The sequence below is a fragment of the Aspergillus nomiae genome (genome assembly GCF_001204775.2).
Source record: "Aspergillus nomiae NRRL 13137 chromosome Unknown contig00442, whole genome shotgun sequence".
NCBI classification, from domain to species: Eukaryota; Fungi; Ascomycota; class Eurotiomycetes; order Eurotiales; family Aspergillaceae; genus Aspergillus; species Aspergillus nomiae.
The window spans coordinates 1-20,953 of record NW_015378497.1 but is presented as its reverse complement, the minus strand read 5'-3'; the positions used below and the strand labels follow the sequence as shown (position 1 = coordinate 20,953).

Below are 20,953 nucleotides of genomic sequence, written 5' to 3'. Positions count from 1 at the left end.
AAAAATCTAGAATTTTAGAGTTGCCGAAAAAAAATAAAATCGTTTATCCGCAAGTCTATAGAGTCGCTGAGATCATAATGAACGTACATACGAATAGACTGTCAATGGAAGGGCTTTGTAGAAAAGAAAGAGAGAAAATTAACGAAAACCCCCATTCGTGTCAAATTAAATTTGTGCACTGACTCGACTGGGATCTATCAAGACCTTGGGTAAGACAAGTCAACGAGGGAGACGATCTTCCCTGTACCCTGTTGTACTTTGCTCCTGCATTCAAATGCGCACACCTGAGATTCCGGTGCCCGGAAAATATTAACTGTAAATACCCGCGGACACGACTCCAGATTGTCCCCACCCACTAGACCGTTCCTGGTCGTAAGCTGTCTGTCTTCGGCTTGGCGCCGGACGACCGCCATCTCACCTTTTTCCGTGCTTTCCTTTGCTTTCGCTGACTGCTCGAGAGCTGCACAACCACTAGCGCCGCTTGGCAAATTTCACCCTCTACCACCAGCCCCTCGACCTTTCTCTCCTCTTCCTCTTCTTCCTCCTCTCTCGCTTTCCTCTGCTTCTTTCCTTTTCTTTTCCTTTTTCTTCGCTTTTTCCTGTTGGTGACTTTCCCCTGCTTCCTATACATTTCGTTACCTCTATTTGCATCTCAATTCCTTTCCTCTCCCCTTCCGTTACCCACCCTCCCTTTCTCGGCTATTGGGTTGTGCCTTACTCATAGCGCCAACTCTTGCCGGCCGAGGCCCTCCCCCTTTTCATATTACCTTCGCATACTCTCTCAATCTTTCTGTCTCACGGTGCTGGCCTTCCAGCGCTACGTCGGAACGATTGCCTGTGCGCGGTCCTTAGCGCTTCCGTCTGCCGTACATCAGCTTCACTCCCGGAGCGCGTGAACGGAACTTGCTACCATTCTGGTCAAGGCGCCAAGGCTTTTTTCAGTTGACAATCTCGGCCGAAGCACGATTGTCATCGGGAGTGGCCTCGAAAAGAATAGTCGCGCTTGCGGGAACCGTTGGGCCTTGGCACGCGCGAAGAGCTACCTGTGAGTGGCACGGATTCAGATTGCATCATTGTGTCGCAGGTTATATGGGATCCGAAGCTACAACATCTCGAAATTCGGTTGCGTTACGGTTCCTCTAGTATCTCACCCTCACTATGGCTCACACCCAGCCATCGCCCACGGGCGGCGTCACACCTCACCATGGCCATATTGCTGCTCACCCACAGGTTAATGGTCACATGCCTTTGCAGTCGCAAGGCCAGAAGGGTCCTCCCATGAGCACTGCTCAAAAGATTGCCGCGCTGAATGAACAGGTGTGGCTTCAAATTGGTATGTTGAGATATTGCGCAGGCTTTTTAATAGCCAGCTTAGTTTATCCCGCGACGTACACTGACCGCTTCTTTAGGTGGCCTAACGGAACTCATGGGGGACCTTGACGGCGCCATGAATGCGTATGAACAGGCTTTGCGGCATAATCAATGGTCTATTCCTGCAATGAACGCGATCTCCTGTATACTGCGGACCAAGGAACAGTTCCCAAAGGCGATTGAGTATTTGCAGAACATTCTGAAGCTGGACCCAACGAGCGGCGAAACATGGGGCAGTTTGGGTATGTGCTTACTAACGGCATCCCTGCAACGAGCAGTTGACTGACTATCAGCCCAGGGCATTGCCATCTCATGATGGATAACTTGCAAGAGGCGTATACTTCTTACCAGCAGGCGCTCTACCATCTGCGTGATCCTAAGGTATGTTAGCCCAGTTCGCCACATGAAATGACATCTCTAATTGACGCTCGTCTTGGTAGGAACCCAAGTTGTGGTACGGTATCGGTATCCTTTACGATCGCTATGGCTCCCTCGATCACGCCGAAGAAGCCTTCTCTCAGGTCATGAGAATGGCGCCTGATTTCGAGAAGGCGAATGAGATTTACTTCAGATTGGGAATAATTTACAAGCAGCAGCAGAAGTTCAACCAGAGTCTGGAGGTCAGTATCCAAGCGTCGAAGTCGAAACTGGGCCGGTTTCCTAATTCTCCAATTCCAGTGCTTCAAATATATTGTGACCGATCCCCCCCGTCCTCTTACAGAGGAAGACATCTGGTTTCAGATCGGTCATGTCCACGAGCAACAAAAAGACGTGAGCTTCCTAACCCACCATGGTTTTAGACTCGGGCTAACCCTGGCAGTTTGATTCTGCGCAACAAGCCTATAGACGGGTTCTTGATCGCGATCCCAATCACGCGAAGGTCTTGCAACAGCTTGGGTGGTTATATCACCAACAGAGCAACAGCTACGCCAGCCAAGAGAAGGCAATCGAGTACCTTGAGAAATCGGTTAGCGCAGGTAGGTTTCTACATGGTCTGAAAGGAGAATGAGACGAGTCTAACCGTGTTCTTGTGATAGACAACACTGATGCGCAGAGTTGGTACCTGCTGGGCCGATGCTATATGTCCCAAGCCAAGTATCCCAAGGCCTACGAGGCCTACCAACAAGCCGTCTACCGGGATGGTCGGAACCCAACTTTCTGGTGTTCCATTGGTGTGCTTTACTACCAAATCAATCAGTACCGCGATGCGTTGGATGCCTACTCGCGTGCTATTCGCCTAAACCCTTACATCTCAGAAGTTTGGTATGATTTGGGAACTTTGGTAAGCTCACGGATACCCGAGGATACACCAATGGACAAAACTGACTTTATATCCAGTACGAGTCCTGTAACAACCAAATTGCGGATGCTCTCGACGCGTACGGTCGTGCTGCCGATCTGGATCCGACCAACGTCCACATCAAAGCCCGCCTGCAGCTCCTTCAGAGTCAGCTATCAGGTACCAGCCAGAGCAATGCCCCGGCTCCGCAACCTCAGGATGTCCACCCCCAGGCCTACCAGACAGGTGTTGGAGGACCTCCCGCTCCTCAGTGGGGTGCACCAGCACCGACTGGGGGTCCTCCTCCCCAGCCCCCTGCTCCACCGAGGCAGATCGCTGATTGGAACCGTGGCATCAACGAACTTCAATCTCAGGCTCAAGCCCAGGCGGCTAATGGATTTGACCACCGGGATGCGGTTCGAGCTCCCCCAGCTATTCAGCAACCCAGCCCACGCCAGGAGCCAGGAAGGGGCTTCCCCGACGCTGTCCGTCCTCAGCCTACAGCAGCTCGTTCCCCGAAGACTGCACTGGCCGGCCCGGGCGTGTACGCTCCTGCACATACACTTCCTCAGATTGCCAACCCGCCTGCGCCGTCTCACGAGCGTGCCCCTAGTGGTGCTGGCGGTTTCCCTTCGGCAACTCGAGGACCGTTACCTCCTGCTCCCGCAGGGCCCCCTCCTGCTCCCGGTGCGCCTAATGGTGCTCCTACTTCTGGCGGCCCTCTACCCCCCTATCATCGCCCCTTCACCCCTCCGACTGAGATCAGGCCTATCCGTGATGAGCGGCCCTCGTCTCCTGGTTCGACCTACCCACACCAGCAGTATCATCATGGTCCTAGCGTGCCACCTGTACAGGGCGCTGGTAGCACTGGAATTGCGGGCGGTGCCCCCCCACCTCCATCTGCGATCACTGCCGCTGAGGCCGCTGCTCGCGAACGTGAAGATCGTCCCGCCTCTGCGATGAAGCGGGGCCGCGAGTGGGAAGCCGAGTCCGCACCCGTTAAGAAGATTGCAAATGAGGAAAGCCGTGCTCGTCTCGATGAACAGCTTCCTCGTCGTGTCACTCCCCCAAACCGCATGCCTTCCCCCGGCGAGATGCAACGTCGTAGCTCGTCTGAAGTTCGACGCGAAGACCAACGTCGTATCAACGAAAGTTACCATCCATCCGAGGCCGCTCATCACCCTCCAACGCTTCCATCCATTCAGCACATGCCACAACACGCCTCTGGCTCTGGTCTTCCTCCCATGGCTGAAGGGTCTGCTCCGGCAGCCAACGGACCACAGCCTGGGCCTTCTGCTCCTGTGCAGGTTAAGGAGGAGCCGGCCCGCGGCGAGCAACCCCCGGCTCATGAACCAGCTGCACGGAAGATGGACGTGGACGAGAACTATGATGACGATGGCGATGATGATAAAAGAGCCAGCGCTGCTGTAAAGGGCAGCCCTTCTGCCAGCGGGTCGGGTAATACCAACAATGCCACCAATGGCAGCCAGACTTCACAGTCAAAACCGGAGTCTACAGCCTAGGATACCACATCAAAAAATGTGTTTCCTGCTGTGTCCTTTGATGAATGTACCATGTTGCCTATGGACTGAGCCTGAATCCAAAAGCTCACAAGAAGTTATCATTTTGAGACTTCCTGTTGCCTTCGCTTACTTCTACTTCAATTTCTTTTTCCATTTCCCGCCCCCTTTTTTTTCTACTATCTATATACTTCACCCCTTACCTCCCCTTTCCTTCATTTCTCTCTACTTTTGGGCCTGCCATTTCCTGGTGGCGTTCACCCTTGTCTGCTATCTTAGCCACTTGGTCTGTATTGTATGACTCCGAACGGCACATGAGGAAGGAGATGCACGTTTCCCACTTTGTGCTTTTGTATCTATTCCATTTTCTAAATGTTTCTGTTTTCTTACATTTGTATGCCCTGCGACAACCCATCTGTTCTCTTCTCCTGTCTTAGTCTTTTAACTCTTGATGATTGAAGGTAGCAAAAACAGAAAATGGCAAACTAGGTTAAGTAAGATACTTTGATGAAATAGTAAATTTCGAGTTCACGTGTAGTAAGGCGGTAAGATTTGGGGTGGGTGCTGCTGCACGACCCTTAGCTTGTGTTTGGAGCGCCCGGAGCCGATTCTCCATGTGCGACGGGAGAGGTACTAACCTAGTGGTACTAAGGCACCGCAGTCGTACTGATAGGGCTTTCCCTGGAGAAACAACGTTATGGGGTCAGGAGGAACCGCTGAAGTTACTACGAATGGAATAGTGGCTGAATGATACGTGTGCCTCAGGCATAAACAGAAGTCGCTTACCCTCTCGGCGGTACCTAACCTTAACAGGGTTAGCGGCGGCATCGCTTAGGTCAGCCCACACTCGTTAAGCGGTGCAAAATATGACTTTGCGGCCGATTCAGAGATAGACACTGTCACTCACCACTTCGACGACTAACGACAACAGGGTCAAGATGTGAGTTCCCACGCTGGCGCAATGCCATCATGACCTCAGAAGAATCAAATCGCTGATTTTTATTCTCTGTAACAGGAGTCACCGGAAGTACGAAGCGCCTCGGCACGGTTCGTCAATCTTTGTTCAGTTTCTTTCGGACGACTTTGAATTTTGAGGTCGTGGGTGTGTTTTGTGTGCGTCCTACTGACACAGCTCTACACAGGCTCCCTTGCCTACCTGCCCCGCAAGCGCGCTGCCAGACACCGTGGAAAGGTCAAGAGGTTAGTTTTGGATCAAAAATTTTCATGTTGAATTGGGATATTGGAAGGCAGGATACTGAGACCCGCGATAGCTTCCCCAAGGATGACCCCAAGAAGCCCGTCCACCTGACGGCCTCCATGGGTTACAAGGCCGGTATGACCACTGTTGTCCGTGACCTTGACAGACCCGGTGCCAAGATGCACAAGAAGGAGGTTGTCGAGGCTGTCACCGTCATCGAGACCCCTCCCGTATGTTTCACCTATCAATCCTTTCGCCCGAGTGGGTGCGGAAGTGCAACGTACTTACGAGTTTCATTTAGCTTGTCGCTATCGGTGTCGTCGGTTACATTGAGACTCCCCGTGGTCTCCGCTCTCTCACCACCGTCTGGGCTGAGCACTTGAGCGACGAGGTCAAGCGCCGCTTCTACAAGAACTGGTACAAGAGCAAGAAGAAGGCCTTCACCAAGTACGCCAAGCAGCATGCTGAGGAGAGCGGTGCCTCCATCACCCGCGAGCTTGAGCGCATCAAGAAGTACTGTACCGTTGTCCGTGTGCTCGCCCACACCCAGATCCGCAAGACCCCTCTTAAGCAGAAGAAGGCCCACCTTATGGAGATCCAGGTCAACGGTGGCTCCGTTGCCGACAAGGTTGACTTCGCCCGCAACCTCTTCGAGAAGACCATTGAGATCGACTCCGTCTTCGAGAAGGACGAGGTGATCGATGTCATTGCCGTCACCAAGGGTCACGGTTTCCAGGGTGTCACCAGCCGTTGGGGTACCAAGAAGCTTCCCCGTAAGACTCACAAGGGTCTGCGTAAGGTTGCTTGTATCGGTGCCTGGCACCCTAACCACGTCCAGTGGACTGTTGCCCGTGCTGGTCAGATGGGTTACCACCACCGTACCTCCTGCAACCACAAGGTCTACCGTATCGGTAAGGGCACCGACGAGGCTAACGCCTCCACCGAGTTCGATATCTCCAAGAAGCAGATCACTCCGTAAGTACTCCTGTGGCACGACCTTTGTGTGTGACGACTGAACGTGCCGTGACTAACAATTCTGCAGCATGGGTGGCTTCGTCCGCTATGGTGAGGTTAAGAACGACTTCGTTATGCTCAAGGGTTCCGTCCCTGGTGTTAAGAAGCGTGTCATGACCCTGCGCAAGACCCTCTACCCCCAGACCAGCCGCAAGGCCACCGAGAAGATCGAGCTCAAGTGGGTCGATACCTCTTCCGAGTTCGGCCACGGTGCCTTCCAGACCCCCGAGGAGAAGCGCGCTTTCTTGGGTACCCTCAAGAAGGACCTTGTTACTTCCGCTTAAGGTGTTTATGGATATGATACGGTGTAGTGCAAATTATTTATTTTTTCAATAAAAAAGCGAATACCTTCCAAGTCTAGGGTCCGACTGGAGATCGTTAGTTTCTTTTTCATCAGGTTTACGTAGCTGCAAGGCAATTTTATGACACTCAAGAGAACGTAATCGCAGAACAGAAATTCTCCTGTAGGAATGTCAATGTCTGGCGACTTGTACTGTAGGATCCATTTGCCATTGTGCGTTGGGAAAGCCTTGGCGCTTCTCTAACACAGTCTAGAAGAATTATCTTTAACTTTGGACGACATGGCTTTTTTCACGCCCTTTACTCCTCTCTGTTCTAGGGTAGTGCTCATCACCATCGAACTCTAGCGGCCGTCCTTGGCCCTATAATCTGATCGTCCCCAGGCCGAACTTCCGTGGCAAAACTCCAGGACAACTGCAGCATCCAATCGCGATGCCGCTCAGCCGCCGAGGGCATTGCGTCATTGATCGCATCTGGTGTTGGGCTTCAATCTCATCGCCAGAAGCCCACAGACTTCCCCTCCGCCCTTCAATCATCCAACTTCCGCTCCAGAACTGTCCCCTGCCCTCCCGCCGAATCCACCATCTTCGTCGACCACTCTTCGTGAGCCCTCCCCGAACACGCGACAACATCACTGTTTCACCAGCTGCCCCTCTCCAACCCACCATCTCGCGCACAATGTCTGACGACGCCTACATGAACTTCCTGAACAAGGCCAACGCGGACTTGGACACCGCGCGAGCTCAACAAGTGCAGGACTCCCCCACCGTCCGCACCGAAACAGTCGAAACGGGCGTCCACGTCCCGGCTCCCCTGACCTCAGTTGACGCCTACTACATCTCTGAGACCGACGAACCATTCGAACCCGTCGCACTGCGATGGGAGGGCGCGTCTAAAGGAATCTTCCCTGACCCTTGTACGTGACTCTTCTGATTTTCACGAGCAGAGTCCACTGAAAACAGGCATTTCCACGTGGGTTCTCACGCTAACTACTTCTTCTAAAGCGCATCTGTCCCGTCTGATCTCGCCGAATGCGGATCTTTCATCATCGATCACTACTCTCTCGCCATCCTCGTTTGATCCGAGGAATCAGTACCCGTCTGCGCTGCGCGCGGTGCGCGCCGCCGCGGCGGAGTCGTCTGGAGGGGATGAATCGGCGGTGGATGTGAAGGTTTATCGGGTTGAGGTTGGGTCGTCGCGGATTGAGTATTATATTCTCGCGGTGGATGCGGAGAAGTCGTTGCTTGTGGGATTGAGGACGAAGGCTGTTGAGACTTAGGGGGTGCTTTCTTGCTGCTCTTTTTTACTTGGTGTGTCTTTTGCGGGTGTATGTGTGGGGGATTGGGGATTGTAATGGATGAGATGTGTCTGTGGGAATGAAATTGTATACTTATACCTTTTGAGTCACGTTCTCCCCCCTCTTTCTGATGGAGTGTCTAGAGTACGAGGCATATCGTTGTGTCCCTTGGTACTCTGGAAACATCGTAGGGCAAAAATCAGTATTAAACATGGTATCCCGGCGTTGGTCGACTTTTATATACACATCGATACTACATACTAATGTACCCGATGCCAACACAACGAATAAAGCCTGTTGGTTACTACTGGACTAAGTTAGTAGATACTCCCTCCATACATACCATGAACAAACTACGCATACAGCCTATAAATAAATGCAATACCACCAAGTCCAAATCAAAATTTAAAAACCAAAAGAACTACACATCCAACCAACGAGTAGGAGTAGCCGGAACACATACCAGGTCCCCCCCCAAAGATATACATACAGACCCTGTTCCCTAAAGCAGCCAGCAAAGGCCCGAGCCACTCACTCTCTTGCATTAGTACTACCAGGAATCGACTCGGGAATACAAGACTCAATAAAAACCCACAGCACAATTATTTCCCAATCCCATGTATACCATTCCCCAGGAACCACCCAAGAAGAAATACTACCCACCTCCAGTCAAGATAAGATAGCCTCGTGGTCCGAACAGCGCCATTGTCTCCAGGGCGCAATACTAGTATATTTAGCACACAAGCAAAAAAAAGTAAAGAAAGGATTTCCCCCCCCCCCCCACCCCACACCGACAGAAAAACTAAATCACCGTTACACGAAAGAGGGAACAGATCTTTTATGTATGTATGTATGTACTGTACTGTTAATCTCTTGGACGATAAAAATAGGTTGTATGTGGGTTGACATCATCTAACTGTTCTTTTTGTTTGGGGAGACATGCATGTAACCCCATTGATTTAAGTAGAACTGGGGTCTTTGAAGAAACCCGTGAAAGGGGTCCTAGTGGGTGGATGGACGTACGTATGTATGTACTCCGGTGTGGAGTTGGGGTTTATGGGGATCTGTCTGTAGGAGTTGCGCTTGGGTTTCTATTACTCATTGGAGGTGCCATTGGAAGTCTTTTTGATTTCGCTGTTTGATTCTAGGCATCGATAATGCTGTTTGTGTGGTTGTGTAGTACAAAGAGGGAAAGGTGATAGGCAGAAAGATAAAAAAAGAAAAAATAAAAGAACCAAAAAACAATAAAAAATAAAATACAATACTAAGAGAAGATATGAGCAAGGGGCGGTTCGTCGTCCTTGTTCTTGGTGCAGGTGGAAGGGCAGGATAAGATGTTCTTTTTTATGTATTTTATTGTATTTTTGATTTGTTTCGCACTCTCACATGGAGGACAATCACATAGTCCTGTACAATTTGCACAATCGACAACGCAAACTGTCTCAGCTGAGGAAACAAAATCAGCCCCACTGCGAGGAAAAAGACTACTGGTGTTATTTTTGTTCGGGCGATTGTTATCATGGCGCATGGCGCATGGGACCATCGAACTGGGGCATGTCTCGGGATGGATGGGTTTAACACGCGTCCCCTGCCAGACTAAGGATATTAGGGTTGTCCTGCTAAATTACCAAGGTAAACGGCGAGCCGCGCTAAGGTATTGCTTTGGTACGACAGTATCTTGAAGGAGGTGACGGTGCAGGGGAGCAGGAGTGCCTTAAATACTCATGTATACCAAGAAGCCAAGCATTGTTGACCTCTGATCATTACTGGAAAGGATTTGAACTGTCCCGAATGGTGTGGACAGTGATTGGGTCGTGGGTGTTCTCCCCGGCGAATGCATCTCAAGCCGTTGCCGTTGCCGACACTGCGCTGTTCCGGTCCCTAGGAAGGTTTGGGAACTGACACATCATCCTTTGGAGGCTGATCGAAGTGTTGTAGCTTATTTGCAGCTCATAGGTGATTTGGTAGATGCGTCACTGTCATCTGTGTAGGAGATGTGGCTGACATCAAACGCATCTCGGGTGATCTGCTGATGATCTTTGCCAGGAGGAAAGATCACCACCGTACTTTACAGGGATTGACCACCGGTGTCAGTCAAAAGTAATGACCCAAGGAAAACAATATAAGTGTCAATGGGAATCTCTTGGTCTTCGTACTTCTTACCTTGTTTTGAGAGTTCTCGCGGGATGACGGAAGGTCCCCAGGAATGACGGAAGGTTGCTATGAGCTTTGTCCGATGGAATGAGGGGAAGAGGAAACAATGGGTTTCAAGATTCCGGAACTCAGACAATTCGCCATGGAGTATGCTATACATTTCCTCCAGACTCCACGGCTATTCAGCCTCATTGCCTCCTTCTTTCTGGCCCAGTGGCCTGTCTGTTGCGATGACGACAGGGTCGTGCTTTGTCACAGGGTAGATCTGATCTATCCAGAGCCCTAAGGTTAAGAGCCAGGACGCGTGTTCGGGAATGATTTATATATAGGAGCATCCATGTGAGGCACTCATCGGAGAGAATATTGTTCGCTTCGCCCTGTCCTTCTCTTATCTTCTTCTTTCTCTTTCTTTTGCTCTCCAAAGGATCAGCGGTCGTCTCAGAGTGAAGCCGGAAGTAGGTCTCGGGTTAGGTTCTTCTGGAAGGGGTCTCGGCGTGTCAATCATTGAATCGAAGAGTTGGATGCAAAGAGACCTGAGAGTCAGTTGTTAATATAGGGCTCACTTGATGAGTAGCAAATAGTAGGGGTTTGCATCAGTGTATATTAGTGTATATCTACTATATTACTGTCGTACTACTGTGTAGTACTAGTAGTCAGTCTTTCGCCCGGAGTATTACCATACGATACCGAATCCACCGGGTGGATGAACCCTGCACTAAAAACTTCCATATGGCGCTAGACGGTCAAATAACGCTTAGTTGCCGAGTCTTAGGGTTCACTGGTCCACTTGACAACGATCTTGAGATTCCATGGAACAGGCTCCCATTTCTCATGGTCTGTAGCAACGAAATTCTTCCTGAGCATTCCTGAAACTCACTTGGTGGGGTGGATGCTTCGGTTTGAGGCAGCTATGAAATATCCCGGTGAACCAGCCAAGGGGTTCAACGGGAAGGGGAACAAACGGTGGGAACTGGATGATTTCCCCTGAAGGGTTAAAGTCTAGACCGCCGAGGAAACAAACATACTCGCCGCGCAGTACCTGCGTTTTTTCTCGTCGCCGTCGAACCAACGTTAGCCAAAAGGACCTGCAGACGCCACCGGGCCACCTTCTGTACTCATTTCCCTCGGTCGTCAATCGCCCAAAAAATTATGGGCGACCATCCCCACCTGCAGGGGCCCTAGTGGCCAATGATCCCCAGAGAGGACCTATTTTAAAGCATTCTTGTGGTCTTGTATCTTTTTGATAACAACAGGACCATCAGTGGTGCCTTTCATGCCGATTCCTGCTGTCTTTGGATGGTTTCATGATGGTCCAGTATTGTTCTATGGATTGTTATTTGTCGTTTGCTTTCTCTACCGCACTGTATTATTACTATGGATAATAATAATAATTATTACTATCATTTATTATTACTGGTAACTGTTTAGGTATAACCTTGGAGAAGGAAAGTAATTTTTTTTTTGATTTCTATTTTCTAAAAAAAATAAAAAAAGCTTTGCCATGCTATGTAGGAATAAGCCAAACAGGGATTGGCATTGACAACCTGAACGCTCTCCACTCCCTTTCCTTACTGTTCTTCTGGGTAGGTAGTTTAGGTCTTTGTGGCATCCTGACCTTCATTCCATTGCGCCCGCTGGTGCCTTTTCTTTGTTTCTGTCTGCTTTTCTTCTTCTTCCTCTCCCCCTCCTCTCCGTCCAAACGTCAATCTGCCCTTTCGCTGTCCGCCATCACCGCCCATTCACCTCACTACATACACACTCTCTAACCCCGTCTGATTGTTTTGGTTCTGCTACACTAATACCGCCTGTTCTCCTGTCGTCCTCCAATCTTCCAGAGACAAATGCGCATCGGGATCTAACGTCCTGTCCACTCGTTCGTAGTCTTGTTTCCCTCTTGATACCCATATCGCATTATTCGTCGCTCTTTTTCCGCTTTTGTCTCGGAGCCAGTCATTACCGAGCGTCAGGGTGTATTAATACCTAATTAATAGCATCGGGACACAGCTACAGTCTGCTGGTACACATCTGGATGGAATCCTGGAGGGCAGCTGTTTGATTGGTTGTATATCAAGGGTTTAGGGATATACTTGCCATTCAGTGCGCATCGTCGATATCATTTGCGACGAGACCGGGATTGAGAGAGAAGCACTATCAAGACGGTTGGAAGTGAATTAGGCCCCGCGTTTCCATTAATTGCCAGATCCGCGTGGGCAACAGTACAGCGTTGACAGACCACCCTCAGCGCAATCCAAACGAACGGATTGCAAGATGTCGGACAATCCTATGGGCCAATCGGTGCGAGAAACTCCTCATATTCGACTGAATTCGGGCCAGCATGATCCATTCAGTGATCCAGACGAGACCTACCCCCCGGTCCCTAGTCATGCGGGCGTTGGACGCGCCTTGACACCGGGCATGTCGAATTCAGCGTCCACAGGGACATTCATGACCATGCAGACTGGGATGGGTTCGCCGACCCCACAGGACTCAACAGATTTCTTGTTGCCGCCGCGGCCACAAAGGCATCGGGAACAGTATGAAGGGTTTCAATCTCCGGATTTGTCTGCGCAATCGTCGAGACGGACAAGTTGGAGCTCGGAAGGTGGGAGTGAGAGCAGAGGCTACTTCTACCCCCGTTATGAGGACCTGAGATCTCCCTCGCAGGGAGAGGGTGATGCGGAAGATGTGAATACACAAACGGTTACGGAGAAGTTCAACATCATGCCGTCAGAAGGGCTGCTTTTATTCCCAGAGGATGTGGAGAAGGACGATTATTTGCACAACCCGGATCCGAACGACAAAGAACGGGACTGTGACATCTGGAACCGACGAGGAATAATCAACGGCGGAGGTTTAGTCTTGTTGACGCTGGGTCTCCTGATGCTGTTCATTGGGTATCCTGTTTTGTATGACCTATAACTCCATTTGGACAGATGCGGGCGCGGAAACTAATCTTTTGTAGTACTGCCGTTAAAGGGATGGAGAAACAATCGGGCTCCATCTGTAAAGCTGGGGATACGTTATGTCTTGATGTGGGAGAGAGGTCATTACTCAAAAATGTGCGGCGCGGGTTGATAGACCCGGACACTCCGGAGTCCGCAATGACGAAGATGTCGGCTGATGGCAAGGAATGGAAGCTGGTGGTGAGTTTAGATACTTTGGACGAGTTGTCTGAATCTGTCACTGATCATCCTAGTTTTCGGATGAGTTCAACACACCGGGGCGGTCGTTTTATGACGGTGACGATGCTTTTCTTCAGGCGGTTGATATCTGGTACGGTGTGACGCAGGATCTCGAGGTTTGTTCTGATGAACAGTTTCCTACGGTTTGTCTGCAGCTGACACTCGGCAGTGGTACGATCCTGATGCAGTTACTACGAGAGATGGTGTGTTGGAGCTTCGGTTCGATGCATTCCCGAATCATGAAATGAAGTATAGGTCCGGCATGGTACAGAGTTGGAATAAATTATGCTTCACGGGCGGTCGTTTGGAAGCAAGCATATCCCTTCCCGGAAACGGTGAAGTGTCCGGTTTCTGGCCTGGTTTCTGGGCAATGGGTAATCTAGGCGCCCGGGGTATGCCGCCACCACGGAAGGAATGTGGCCGTACAGCTACTATGATGGTTGTGATGCTGGAATTACCCCGAACCAAAGCTCTACGGATGGTCTGAGTTGGTTACCTGGAATGCGTCTACCTGCATGCGCCTGTGACAGTGCAGAACACCCTTCCCCTGGCAAGTCAAGGAGTGCACCGGAAATCGATGTCATCGAAGCTAGCGTTGCCGCTTTGAACGGTGATGCGGCGACGATGGTAGGGTCGGTTTCTCAAAGTTTGCAAATGGCCCCATTCGATGTTTGGTATATGCCTGATTATGGTACGTGCTCGTAATATATGGGTTACGGAAGTTCGGCCTTGCTAATGGTATGACAGAATACACAGCTGTGTACGATCACAAGATCACAGAGATTAACAGCTATCGCGGCGGGCCGTACCAACAGGCAATGTCTGGACTCAGCAACCTCAATAACGACTGGTACAACGGAACACAATACCAGGTATACGCCTTCGACTACACCCCAGGAGCTCGTGGCAATATCACCTGGTATGTCGGCCAGGATAAGACATGGACACTCGACGGTAGAGCCTCGGGCCCAACGGCAACATCGGCCAGCGGATGATTCCTATGGAACCGCTGTCGATCATCATGAACCTGGGTATGGCATACAGTTTCGCGCCAGTAGATGAAAACATTAAGAAATTTATGCCTGGGTACATGCGTTTCGATTACCTCCGAATCTACCAGGATCCAGACAATCTTAGCCTTACCTGCGACCCACCGGGCTATGAAACAACGGAGTATATCGCGAAACACCCCAAGGCGTACCAGAACGTCAACAAAACTACATGGTAAGCCTACCACATTCTCACAAGTCTCGGGTGATAATTTTACTGACGAGTGCAAGGTCCGATGCTGGATATGAATGGCCCAAAAACTCATTCATGCATGGATGTTGAGTTTTGTCATTTCCCCTTCCAGCTATTGTATCCCTTCAACCGCCGAGACTTTTGCCCGAAACATTTTTGAAACCCTTTGGGTACATAGCCGGTCCTTTTTGTACCAACCAACTTCGTATCACCACTGTCTCGATGGTGTATACTACCATGTTCACTTATATCCTCTCTTGCTAAACGGCGTCTTCGGAACCTCACGAGTCGTTTTAGCGGCATTGTGCTTTGGCGTTCGGTGGGCATTATGATTTCCATTCTGCAAAGAGCTGCCCGACCTGGAATTGGTCGCATTCGTGTGCGCGTCCCGCTCGGTCTGACGGACGCATGTCGGGCTCATTTGTTTTGTCTTCTTCACTCTGCATGCTGGCATTTACATGTGTATTATCGTTGTCATCTTCTGTCTGTATACCTTTTGACATTCCCCTCCTTTCCAACTTTTCCTTTTTTGTTAACAGAACTTGTGGGGGCTCGAATCACTGCGCCCTTATTTTACGATAGAACACGTTGTCCGACGATTCATGGACCGTCTTCTTACCGACGAAAACGAGACTGTGTGGTATGTACGAATTGCAGGGCGTAAAAAGCGCTTCGCATTTGAGATAGTCATGTTGAGGTCCCTACCCATTTTCGCATTGGTTATGAAAATAGAAGCATTATATTGAATATCAAGGTGTACTCCGTGCAATTCGTCTGACTCCATACAGTCGATCCCATGTAAACAAACTACTTCATCGCGATGTGATTGGCCATGACTAAGCGGCTTTGGCGTCACATGGGCACCACGTCCATTTCTCAGCGTTTCTGCTTTATCCAGAACAACGGACTGCTAGTCAAGAGTCGCCTCAATCAGCTTATCGATCTGCCCTGCTGGACAGCGGTGGTGTTTTCTTGTTGTCCTAACACATAACTTGTCCAACGCACGTCCCCGTTTCTTACCGTTTCTGGTTCGGGAGAATACCATCTACTGGCCTCTTAAGTGTATACCGTGAGTAGACGATTAGTAGATTGGCTGTCTTACTTAAACTAATGATCAAGATATACAATCTGCATTGCATGACTGCAAAGCTCTGCACAATACCATCTTGCGCACATCCTTCTTATAAACAACAAGCACTTCCCTAGTGCTAGCGTCCGTATTGCGGAGTTGCCCATCTTTCGCTGTGGAAGCCCTATCAGCCAAAAGCCTACTCCCATTACTCTGACCATCTACTGGCGATCTACTACCCAATCTCGCACGTCTCAATTTGCATCGCACGATATCAGCCCGTGCCCAAATCTCGTTCTACCCCCCAGCAACCAAAATGTTCAACCGCAACCTCCCCGTCCCAGGCAGTCGTGATCCAATCGTGATCGACGACGAAAGCGAAGACGAAGACATGAACGTCGATTACTCCGGACGCCAACACCATCCACATGGGATTGACCCAAGTAAGCCCTCCTATCTCCTTACATTAATCCTTACAGAGCATCCATCTTATCATCTGGAGCCTATCACACAACTTACCAATCACCATCGAACGGTTAAAAAAAGCACACAAACTAATCCCCCCAGGATATGACTCCGATCGTCTGCGCGGCCCACTAACAACCTACCACACGACCATCGAACAGGAGAAGAAAGTGCGCAGTCGTCTCCGCGAGGAAAGACATGCCGCGCTTTGTGTCCTAATGGACCGCGAACTTCTCACTATGCAAGCGTTGGCTGCTCAAGAGGTGCGTGTTTGTATTGGTCTCAAGTCATTTGTTTGCTTTTTCAATGAGGTTCTATCATCATTGGGGGGATTTCACCCTACGTCGAGAACTATACGCGACTCTTTTTTGTCAGAAAGTTTAATATCAAAATCTTGTTTCAATTCTAACTATAACAGACCCTCCCACAAGCGCGCCGTCGCTTCCTTTCTAAGCTCATCGCCCCGGAGGACCCCGAGGTCGCAGCTTCTATTCGCAATGACCTCTTCATTGTCCAGAATCATTCTTCTCCGTCTCCGAGTAATCCACCTCTAGTCGTGCACCGGAATGTTGTTGATGTCCACGAAACTGATGATGCGGGGTGGCGACGGCCCGCCGATGCCGGTGGGTCGTCGTCGGCGTTCTCGTCGCCTGCTTCGTCGTCGAAGAATAAGGGGCGGTTGTCGACGCCCGATAGGACGAGAGGGAAGGGGAAGGCGTCGCCTGCGTCTAGTTCTGTTTCTGGGTCGGCGGGTCGCGGGCAGCAGTTGCGAGAGAGGGAGAGGAGGAGGAGATGGAGTGGTGCGGAGAGGGAGGATTATGGGATTTCGTCGCCTTGAGTTCTTCCATATATCCCCGTACTTTGGCGCTCGACACTGCTGTCTTAGAAGTTCCGGAGATGCCGACTATGGATTCTACGTCTCCTATGTGGAGTGCTTTGATTGGACGACTAACATGAATGAAATGAAATGAATATTCACAATGGCTCATGTATACATCCCTAAGACCGTACCATCCGTAAAATATCCCGATCGTCCCAATAATCTACTATACAAAAAAGACAGACAAGAGCATAGCTAAGCAAAAAGAGAAGAAAAAAGAAAAAAAAATAAGAAAAAAGCAAAAGGAGCAATATAGGCTCTACCCTCTATGTAAGTGTAGATCACCAGAGCCACCTTTCCAAACTTATCTCCTGGATGGGTACCCAAGGGTATCAATAGACCAAACCGCCTCTGTTTCCATCATTCTCAGAGGGTCGGTCGTGGCCGTCAAATGTACCCGCATTCAGGCAAGATTGACCAAAATTTACTTAAAACAGAACATACGCTTTTGTCTATCCACACACGTGTGACAAAGCAATGAGTAGTGAAGGCGATGGTTTCAACACTCAAAAGTGGTCAACTCACAGAGAGCTCCCAATCAATAAAGCTCGCTGTCAGCCGCGATTGGCCCACAAGTGTGCCCTCGATGGGAGCATTAGCACTTCCATTAGTGTTCGCAAGTAAGTGGTTGGCTTAGTTTCCAGGCCTTTCAGCGTTTAGACGACTCTCAACATCGCCAACTTGCTTACGTGTAGAAACTTCCCTGTTTTGCATGCGTGCACGCACGGCCCGAATGTTCATCGGCGTCAATCCTTGAGATGGTGGTGGATCCGGTTCTGAATAGAAAGGATGAAGTCTATGGGAAGTAGAGAACCGGACACGACCATCCCTCATGACTGGTAATTGTCATTGCAGGGGCTCCGAGCTCGAGGATAGTCGATTCAGATGAAGATAGACATCCGTACCATATCTAAACTAGTCAGATCTAGCTGGATAAAAATAGGAACGGAAAAAGACTTACCCTTCCATGCTGATTAATTTCAAGTCCCCACCAAAGTACCGAGCGTACAAACGACTGATAGGCAATCCATACCCGAAGCCGGCCATGGGGGCTTTGAAGTCGCTTTTGTCAAAATCGGGATCCAAATTGGGTGTTTGCTCAACCGTAGTGTACATATACGTCCAAACCAAGGGGATAGCAGAACGGGGAATTCCACCACCCTCATCGGATACCTTGATAGTGATATCTTCTTTTCCTTCGGCAATTATGACTTTGGTGACTGGGAAAGCTTCCTTGTCTGCCCCATGGGTCTCCACCACTGCACGCAGGGAGTTCTTCAGGGTTTCGAAGAGCATATGAGACAGGTGGCCGGGGACGTACATGAAGTTCAGGTCATCTTTGCAGACAAGCTGGACTTTCGGAGCTTCAAAAAGACCATAGTAATCTTCACACACGAATCGGGCGTTATCAATAGCTTCGAGGGCGACTTCACGAACATTTGTCTTCGTACAGATAATACCAACGTAGTTTGGATGGCGGACGTGCGTTTGTTCTGTCAAAGCGATATGTTGGCCAATTAACATACGTATACCTATCCGAGACATATAAAATCGATCGAGGAAGGACTGCACGGTCGAGTCGATCTGTAGTCTTTGACGTTTACGCTTCCATTCCAGGATACCCTGAGCCACCGTGGTTACAACGCTGTCGTGTCGCCGTTTAATTTGCTCGAGAGTCTTTGCGAAGCGTTCGTTGTAGTCATTCAACTCCGGAGGCCAATTGCCTTGGTCGTCGGAAGGTACAAAATATCTTCGAGCCGCGGCGGCAGCAGCTTTTCCATTTCCATTATGATTCAATGCCGAGGAGGGAGAGGACCGATATTGCCCTTCCTTGATACTAGGGTTCTGGGTGGTCTCCGAGAGGATCTTCGAAGCACCGCCATTAATTCTCCCTGGCCGTAGCAGCCGGGATTTCACTTCCTGGGTAAGAGTCGGCCGAGGCAGGTTGATGATTTCCTTCATTTCATGTTAGATATGAAGAATACCGGCAGAGGTTTGCTTGGGTTCAGGGCATTGGGGGCTACGGAATGGAGCGGGCGGTGAGTCATACCTCGAATGATTGCGCATACCAGTCCTGGACCTTCTTGATGGAGGGCATTTCGCTGAGTCCATCAGGGAGTTCCCCCAGGTCCTGGACACGGTGAGCGAGTCGAATTGGGAGTTCCTCGGAGAGGAATTGAGAGGCGCGAAACAGAGTCCCTACTTCAACACAGAGGTCACGCGATCAGCTCAAAAGCCCACGGGTCATGACTTATGGCATCAATAGGTTTCAAAGGGTAAAAGATGGACATACCAGTCGAAGGTCTGTCTCCAAATTGGACCATCTGCCGAAGGGAGACACCAGTGGCGGGGAAGCTGGCATAATGTCTGATGGTCTCCATCAGCCTCTCCGACGGCTTCCACATGGTGTCTGTAGGTAATCAGGCCAGAAGGCCCGAGAGAGTCACTTCTATAATCCCTGAATAACGTAGCAGAGAGCAGATCACTGCGTGGTATAGTGTATAGCTGACAATAATGGGCGCTTGTAGCTGGGGAGATAGGAGGCGTTTAAAGTCGGGATGATTACTACCGAGGTAGACTGCTCCGCTAACGGATGGCGGAGTGCAGATGACTCGGGACCAGTGGAGTAGGAGATGAGGGGGTCAAAAGCGAATGAGCAAGACAAAAGGTGCGAAGCCTGATATCTAGAGCGAAAACATTCAGTAACCCATGTGGGATGAACTTCGATTTCCCCAGATATATACTAGAAAGGTCGATGCAAAGGGCCGCAAACGAAGAAAGTGGAGGAGCTTGGTGAATGACTCTTGTGGCCGTTGCGGAGACTCTCTTTCCCGGGGAGTCACGTGTGGGGGGGATTCCGTGCTTGGCCGAGGAACAACGAATATCATCCGATCAGACAACCAACCAAACCAACCATCAGTCACAACCTGATTCACCTTTTAACAATGGTCCTTTCTGCTACCAAAGACAATGGATATGTTCCTTTGCTTTGGGTGTTGCAGCAAGTAGACAGGAAACAAAGTGGCGGAACAATGGTGGTGTTTTGAAGCGGGATCAACCCCAGATCGGACTCCGTGATGCTTATCGTCCAACTGGAATTGCCGATGAGAATGTGAAAATTGGTCCGGGTTTTTCCCCTTCGCCCGAAAATCATTCGACTTCTCCCCACGGATGCTCCGATAGGTCTGGATCTTCCAATGGAGACACGAAAAAGCACCATATAATCGAATCCCCTCTAGTTCTGACAAGTCTTCCTCAGGCTGAAGGACGAAGACTTTTAGGTTTCTCCCACCCGCGGTAGGGTTCCTCCATCCGCGGTTCCCCCACGGTCCAATCCCAGACCATATCAAGCTCTTGGATTATGCCCAAACCGAACGACAGATGCCTTGATTGAGTCTCCCCATGTTCTTTAGTTGCATTGTGTGTTCCGGTAGTCAAATGTGTTGTCCTTTGGGATTTACTTTCAAAATCCGGGAAGGGGCGACGATAGTTCCTCAGATCGGATTGTCCTTTCTCTCAGCATGAAACACATTGTCCTTTCAGCTTATATTCGTTTTTGTTAATGGTATGACAAGCCAAGAAAAACCGAACCTTAACCCCGTTGCATTCAAAGAGCGACAGAATAGCATTGACGAATCTGTCGTTCGCGGGAGAGTCCGTAGTGAGACCCAGTAGATCGTGCTACTACTAGTAGTATTGTCAGCGACGGAGTGTTGACCCTTTGTCACCTGCATGTCCCGTGACACAACAGCTGTGAGATTAAACCCAATAAACCTAATCTTAATGAGGATGAGGAGGAGTGACATCAAACCTAACCGATCGTTGTCGGTCCTCTTGGGTTCTTGACAGATACAAGATGGTTCATTTCCCTTTTTTGTATAGGTAGCCTAACTGGTTCTAGAAGCCCAACGCCGCCCAAACACCTGGTCTATTGTAAAAGAACCTACTATTATATAGCATCCTAATATATTTATACTAAGGC

At 50.0% G+C, this 20,953-nt stretch overlaps 5 protein-coding genes across 5 annotated transcripts; 4 read left to right on the top strand and 1 right to left on the bottom strand.

Annotated features, from left to right (window-relative positions):
• The first annotated feature begins 867 nt into the window (after window positions 1-867).
• Window positions 868-6,821, top strand: cyc8 (putative transcriptional corepressor Cyc8). Its single transcript, XM_015555474.1, has 14 exons — window positions 868-1,333; window positions 1,410-1,613; window positions 1,670-1,752; window positions 1,812-1,991; window positions 2,050-2,142; window positions 2,192-2,348; window positions 2,409-2,653; window positions 2,710-4,148; window positions 5,058-5,110; window positions 5,186-5,272; window positions 5,313-5,370; window positions 5,442-5,598; window positions 5,670-6,343; window positions 6,411-6,821. Coding segments are annotated over exons 1-10 (2,631 nt in total). The 5' UTR covers window positions 868-1,158; the 3' UTR covers window positions 5,188-5,272; window positions 5,313-5,370; window positions 5,442-5,598; window positions 5,670-6,343; window positions 6,411-6,821.
• Window positions 6,822-7,114: 293 nt separating this feature from the next.
• ANOM_010217 (uncharacterized protein) lies at window positions 7,115-7,961 on the top strand (the record flags this gene model as incomplete). The annotated part of the gene is made up of 2 exons (XM_015555473.1): window positions 7,115-7,598; window positions 7,687-7,961. The coding sequence occupies 2 exons, from the start codon at window positions 7,115-7,117 to the stop codon at window positions 7,959-7,961; spliced, it is 759 nt and encodes a 252-aa protein (XP_015402409.1).
• Window positions 7,962-12,401: 4,440 nt separating this feature from the next.
• ANOM_010216 (uncharacterized protein) lies at window positions 12,402-15,250 on the top strand (the record flags this gene model as incomplete). The annotated part of the gene is made up of 8 exons (XM_015555472.1): window positions 12,402-13,039; window positions 13,096-13,276; window positions 13,330-13,431; window positions 13,485-13,796; window positions 13,871-14,006; window positions 14,063-14,234; window positions 14,276-14,539; window positions 14,596-15,250. The coding sequence occupies 8 exons, from the start codon at window positions 12,402-12,404 to the stop codon at window positions 14,645-14,647; spliced, it is 1,857 nt and encodes a 618-aa protein (XP_015402410.1). The 3' UTR covers window positions 14,648-15,250.
• Window positions 15,251-15,942: 692 nt separating this feature from the next.
• Window positions 15,943-16,929, top strand: ANOM_010215 (uncharacterized protein; the record flags this gene model as incomplete). Its single annotated transcript, XM_015555471.1, has 3 exons — window positions 15,943-16,069; window positions 16,194-16,354; window positions 16,510-16,929. 3 exons carry the CDS (start codon window positions 15,943-15,945, stop codon window positions 16,927-16,929), a joined length of 708 nt encoding a protein of 235 aa, XP_015402411.1.
• An 808-nt stretch (window positions 16,930-17,737) lies between these two features.
• ANOM_010214 (PDK/BCKDK family protein kinase) lies at window positions 17,738-19,379 on the bottom strand. Its single transcript, XM_015555470.1, has 4 exons — window positions 19,265-19,379; window positions 19,022-19,173; window positions 17,933-18,927; window positions 17,738-17,881 (listed from the first exon to the last, which is right to left on the bottom strand). Exons 1-4 carry the CDS (start codon window positions 19,374-19,376, stop codon window positions 17,818-17,820), a joined length of 1,323 nt encoding a protein of 440 aa, XP_015402412.1. The 5' UTR covers window positions 19,377-19,379; the 3' UTR covers window positions 17,738-17,817.
• Window positions 19,380-20,953: the final 1,574 nt, after the last annotated feature.